This window comes from Peromyscus leucopus, chromosome 20 (genome assembly GCF_004664715.2).
Source record: "Peromyscus leucopus breed LL Stock chromosome 20, UCI_PerLeu_2.1, whole genome shotgun sequence".
In the NCBI taxonomy this organism is placed as follows: domain Eukaryota; kingdom Metazoa; phylum Chordata; class Mammalia; order Rodentia; family Cricetidae; genus Peromyscus; species Peromyscus leucopus.
In genome coordinates this window covers 15,531,033-15,536,866 of record NC_051080.1, presented here as the reverse complement: position 1 = coordinate 15,536,866, position 5,834 = coordinate 15,531,033, and the positions used below count along the sequence as shown (strand labels likewise).

General features: G+C 62.6%; 1 protein-coding gene across 1 annotated transcript; it reads left to right on the top strand.

The window, feature by feature from the left end:
• Nucleotides 1-753: 753 nt before the first annotated feature.
• On the top strand, nucleotides 754-4,343 carry Pim3 (Pim-3 proto-oncogene, serine/threonine kinase). Its single transcript, XM_028878178.2, has 6 exons — nucleotides 754-1,344; nucleotides 1,429-1,538; nucleotides 1,628-1,678; nucleotides 1,763-2,132; nucleotides 2,917-3,093; nucleotides 3,173-4,343. Exons 1-6 carry the CDS (start codon nucleotides 1,260-1,262, stop codon nucleotides 3,358-3,360), a joined length of 981 nt encoding a protein of 326 aa, XP_028734011.1. The 5' UTR covers nucleotides 754-1,259; the 3' UTR covers nucleotides 3,361-4,343.
• The last annotated feature ends 1,491 nt before the right edge of the window (nucleotides 4,344-5,834 follow it).

Sequence of the window (5,834 nt, the reverse complement as noted above, 5' to 3'; positions counted from 1 at the left end):
CCCGTTCTGACTCAGCTAAGGCTGGCAGATGACCACTCACATTCCCAAGTCCTAGGCTGCTCTTAGGCCAGTGACTTGGCTTGAGGTCAACAACAGTGGAGTCCAATTTCAGCAGTGCCGCACAGGGAAACTGCGGTAGGCCGTGTCTACGTGGGCTGCTCAGAACGGGACCACGGACATGATCGCCATCAACGAAGGCCCACTGGTAGCTGTGGGCAGCCAATGGACACATTGTCAGGGGGCTGGAAAGCAGAGGGACAGGCCCCCAGGGCAGAGGATTTGGGGTTAGGCAGGCTACCATAGGTACCCCAGCTAGGAGCATGAGGTCTGAGCCCAGCTGATGGGCAAACACAAGGTGTGCTCCGCGGAGGTGGGGCTGGGCTGAAAGGTCTGAGGGCAATGCTTTCTCCCTTGGCCAGCCACGTGCGCACCGTGGCGCGCGAGCGATGGGTGACGCACACAAGGCGAGTGTCAGCGACGGCCTCAGAATCGCATGGGTGTCCTCCTGGACTTCCGCCTCTCTGAGGGAGCCGGCGCCTCGCACTCCACGCGCCATGGACGCCCACGGAAAACGAGGGAAGAACACGCGTAAGTCGCGGAGACCGAGAGTGACCTTCCTTTGCGGGGCCTAGGGGTGGGGGGGGTGTGAGGCTCGGAAGGCCCCGCCCCGCGTCGCTATTGGCTGAGTCCCCGTGTCCTTTCAAAACCTCGGTTTTCATTGGCTTATACGGCCCCGCCCGCGCGGCCAGAAGCAGAGGGGCCGCCGCCCGCGCGCGAGTTGCGCGTGCGCAGGGCGAGTGAGCGGGCCGTGGGGAGCCGCGGTACGCTGTGCGCCTCCGCGACTCTACTACGGCAAGCTAGTCCGGACGGGTCGCCGTCCCCGTGCGGCACGGGCCCTTGACAAACCGACGGGGAACGTCCGGCTTTCCCAGCAACGCCTAGCGATACAACAGCCGCACTGCAAAGCCAGCCTGCGGCGGAAGGGGGCGGAGCCTTAGGCGGCCCCGCCTTCGCGGAAGGATACGCGTCTCCGTGGTCCAAAACCCCGGGGCGAGGCGGCCGGGGCGTGTGAGCCGCTCGGCCAGCTGTCGTAGACGCGCATCCGCGCGGCCACCGGGCAACTGCGCCGCGCGGCTGCCTCGCTGAGCGCTCGGCCTCGGGGCCGCGGGATCCGCCGCGCTGTCTGCGGTCGGGAAGACCGCCCTCCCGCGTCCGTGCCGGACGGGTCAGAGGCGGCACCGCACGCGAGGCCACCCGCGATGCTGCTGTCTAAGTTCGGCTCCCTGGCGCACCTCTGCGGGCCTGGAGGCGTGGACCACCTCCCGGTGAAGATCCTGCAGCCAGGTAGGTGCGCGGGCTGGGGAGGGGGCCCGGGCGATGGCTGGAGGGTCTCTGGGCCATCACCAACTGGATTGCGTGTCCCTACAGCCAAGGCGGACAAGGAGAGCTTCGAGAAGGTGTACCAGGTGGGCGCCGTGCTGGGCAGCGGGGGCTTCGGCACGGTCTACGCGGGCAGCCGCATCGCCGACGGACTCCCGGTGAGTCGGGGCTCCGGGCGCAGCCGCGTGGTCGCTGGCCACGCTCGGCCGCCCGGCTGACCGCTCGCGTGTCGCCCCCCTCCCCGCAGGTGGCCGTGAAGCACGTGGTGAAGGAGCGGGTGACCGAGTGGGGCAGTCTGGTAAGTGTGCGGGCGCGGGTCTTGCGGGTGCGGGCAGGCGCGGGTCGCCTTGGCTTTGTCCGCTGACCGCCTTGTCCCCCCCAGGGCGGAGTGGCCGTGCCCCTGGAGGTGGTGCTGCTGCGCAAGGTGGGCGCGGCGGGCGGCGCGCGCGGCGTCATCCGCCTGCTGGACTGGTTCGAGCGGCCCGACGGCTTCCTCCTGGTGCTGGAGCGGCCAGAACCGGCACAGGACCTCTTCGACTTCATCACGGAACGGGGCGCCCTGGACGAGCCCCTGGCGCGCCGCTTCTTCGCGCAGGTGCTTGCCGCTGTGCGGCACTGCCACAATTGTGGGGTTGTGCACCGAGACATCAAGGACGAGAACCTGCTGGTGGACCTGCGCTCGGGCGAGCTGAAGCTCATCGACTTCGGCTCGGGCGCGGTGCTCAAGGACACGGTCTACACTGACTTTGATGGTAAGCAGGTGGTGCGGCGTTCCGGCGACTGTTGGGAGGCCGCGCGCCGCGCCGGGTTTGCGCGCGCGCGCGCGGGGGTGGGGTGGGGTGGGGTGGCGAGTGGGGACACCGGGGTAGCCCTCTGCGGTGTTAGGGCGCAGGGTCTGGGGACGGTGGGTGGCAGCCAGGGAGACCCGCGGTACGCGCGTGACGCAGGGCTCAGCCAGCCGCCTCGGCGCCTTGGCCCCTCCCTGTGCCGGGGAGGGCGCTCGCGGGCCTCCCTTGCGTGCGTGCGTGCGGAGCGCGGGGGCGCCGCAGTAGAAATCCCCGCATTGCGGAGCGCGGGGAAGCCGGGGCTCCCCCACTCCTCTGCTCCCTCCTCCCATCTCTCCCGCCCCTCCTCTTCCCGAGCTCCTCTCCTCCCCTTCCCTGGCCACGCAGAGCTGAGCAGGCAAAGCCGGGGCGGGAGGAGCTGGAACACCCGGCCCAGTTCCCTGTGGCTTACGTTGTATCTGTTTGTTGTGAAACTGGAGCCGGAGCTCATGTGACGCGCTCCTGCAGTGGGGCCTGTTGGCGGTGGGCCTTCACCTCCCTTTCACTCCAGCCCCTCCCCTGCCCGCCACGTCCCTCCTTTCCTGAGCCCCGCCTGCTGCTGTGTTGGGGTTTTTCCAGGGTGATGACAAGCAAGATTCGGAGGCCAGGGTGGAGGCAGGCTGCGAGCTAACAAGGGCACTGTGTGTGTGTGGCCCTGAGTTTCCCCTGTATATCTTGACGTGTTCCTAATCCCGATTCTTCCCCCGCTCAGGCACTCGCGTGTACAGCCCCCCAGAGTGGATCCGCTATCACCGCTATCATGGGCGCTCTGCCACTGTGTGGTCTCTGGGTGTACTGCTCTATGACATGGTGTGTGGGGACATTCCCTTCGAGCAGGACGAGGAGATCTTGCGTGGCAGGCTATTTTTCCGGAGGAGGGTCTCCCCAGGTGTGTGTGTTGGACGGCCCTGTGGCTGGGGTGGGGGTAGGGCAGTGCAGGAGGACCCTGACCCCTGTTGTCTTTGCAGAGTGCCAGCAGCTCATCGAGTGGTGTCTCTCCCTGCGGCCCTCAGAGAGGCCCTCACTGGACCAAATTGCTGCCCACCCCTGGATGCTGGGGACAGAGGGGAGCGTTCCAGAAAACTGTGACCTTCGGCTCTGTGCCCTGGACACTGATGACGGAGCCAGCACCACTTCCAGCAGTGAGAGCTTGTGAGGAGGAAGAGCCTGGACTTCCACACTGGGGGCCTGGGCTCAGCCTAGCCAGCCCTCTCCCAGAACGAACATTCTCTGCCTGGGATGTCTCCTGCAAAAGCAGTGACCTCTGACCCCTGGTGACCTTTGCTCTCGGCACCGGGCCTGTTTCCTTTGCTTTGAGTGCCTTTTTGAACGCTGCTCCACAGGGCCTGGGTTTTCTTGAGCTCTTCTGTCCAAAGATGGCTGCGGGCTGAGCAAGGTCCCGCCTGCCTTGGGTGGATACTTGAACCAGAGACCCCTACCCTGCTGCTGCATCTTGGAGGCAGCCTTCCTGACCAACTGTGTCTGACATGGAGCACCCCGTGGTGCCCCCTCCCACCCTCCAGTCTCATGGTGTTCGTCTGGGCATGTCTGCACAAGCAATGCAAACGGCTGGGCCGCTGGTGCCCATCTGCCAACCCGGGCACGCAGCTTAGGCGTGCCAGGGTCTCTATTTATGGTGTGACCACCCTGGAGGGCGCCCCTGCCCTGCTGGGGCTATTTATTGTTTAATTTATTTGCTGAGGTTACTTCCTCCAAGCAGCCCCTCCTCCAGGCCCCTGGGGTGTACAGGAGAGTCAAGGGTGGCTGTGGAGTCCACAGAGCCCACCCACCCTACTACCTGCACCTGGAGTAGGTCCCCAGCCCACGTGTCTGTGGGAGGAAGAACTTGTACAGTGGCTAATTTAAGGGAAGTGGGGGACCCTGCCACCCTGGGCACTCTTGCGCTGGGGGGGGTGGGGGTGGGTTTTAAATTATTGACCTTGTACAGTCTGCTTGCTGGCTCTGAAAGCTGGGGTGGGGGACAGAGTCTCAAGCCCTTAATTTATTTTAGCAGCTGTGTTTCTGTGACCCTGGTGTGAGTAGGCATCAGGGGTGGGGGTTGTTTAAGTTCAAAAGTGTGAGATGTCTGGAAATCATATTTTTTATACAGGTATTTCAATTAAATGTTTTGGTATATAATGGATGTCTTCTGGTTTTTGGACTGGGACCCTGAGAAGGGTTTGGGGGGCCTGAGTTAGCCACCCAGGTTACTGTCGGGGCTGTGTCAACTGGGCGATGGGGGCAGGGTGGAGATGAGCCAGGCCAGTGTCCCTCCTTAGCCTTCTCTACTCAGATAGAGGAGGCTGGTCCATTAGGGGAAGAAGTCTGTTTCCTGTGCGTGTGAGTGACATGCTGCCTTCAAGCCTGGTGGATATTCTGAGGGACGAGTAGAAATTATCAAGGGAGGTAGGCGGGGGTGGGGGTGGGGGGGGTGGTGGTGTAGATTGGGTAGACCAATCATTGAAAGTGTAGGTGGGTGGGGTTGAGTGCATCATGCATGGTGTGCTGAGGTTTGGTTAGCAGCCACTGAACCCTGGCCTGACAGATGTGGGAGGGAGAGCCAGAAGCCGTGTCCAGGTGTGAAAATGAGTCAGTGGTGGACAACAGCCTGACTTGTGAGGCCACTGGGTGCCTTTAGGGCACCACCACCTGTTGAACCTCAGGCCGGCAACACAGCGGCAGAAGACTGAGAAGCAGGGAGTTGTGGGAAGTGAAGTGGAAGGAATACAGCCACTTGCCTGCCCTCTGGAGCAGATGCCTTGGGGGTGTCATTGCTGCCCATTTCTCCTGAGAACTCACATTGAGGTTCGGAGCACCAGGTTCCGCTTCAGAAAGTGAGCCAGGCCACCTCCACAGCCTCCAGGCTCTGCAGACAGGGCCCCTCCTTGTGACACTGGCTGAGGATGCTAGGCCCACCATCTGCCTGTCATCCTCTCTGTTACCTCAAGGATACCCATCCACGCTTTTGCCCACCTACCTGACCAGCCGTGGATCCCTGAGCTCTGCAGGGTCCTGAGTCAAACCCTGGGAAGATTGATCTTCCATGCATTTAGCTATCAGGTCCTTCAACCAGGTCGTTTTGAGGAAGGAAAACCCTCGGAGGAATTGAGTAGGACAATAGGAATTCTCAGCCTCCTGAAGCCCTAGCATATGTATTCAGAAGTGCTCCAAGAGGGTGGCGCTGATGGGTGCTGCAGAGGTCAGGAGGCGAGCAGACCTTGTTCATAAAGAGTGTACAACACACTGTGTGCAACACACTGACCTTGGCACATGCCAACACCACTAGCAAAGCAGAGGCAGGTGGCAATCATGAAATGCCCAGTGCCACCACACTGAGTCCATGACCTCCACAGAGACCCAGTGACTGAATCTGGACAAAGGTCTGGAGGTCTGAGCTCTGTTTTGCTCAGGGGAGCAAGTCCCACAGATCCTGGGAACACTGCCTCCAGGATCTCCCGGAGGCCAGGGTCACTGAGTTTGCAGTAGGTTATCCAGGAATGCTGTGGAGGTGGAGCAGGCACGGGGGACCGTGGCGGGCAGCAAGTGGCTGCTGGCAGGTTGAACAGATGCTGAAGCTGTGGGCACAGGTGACCGAGGGGGTGGAGGTAGGGGATACCTGAACACCCATCC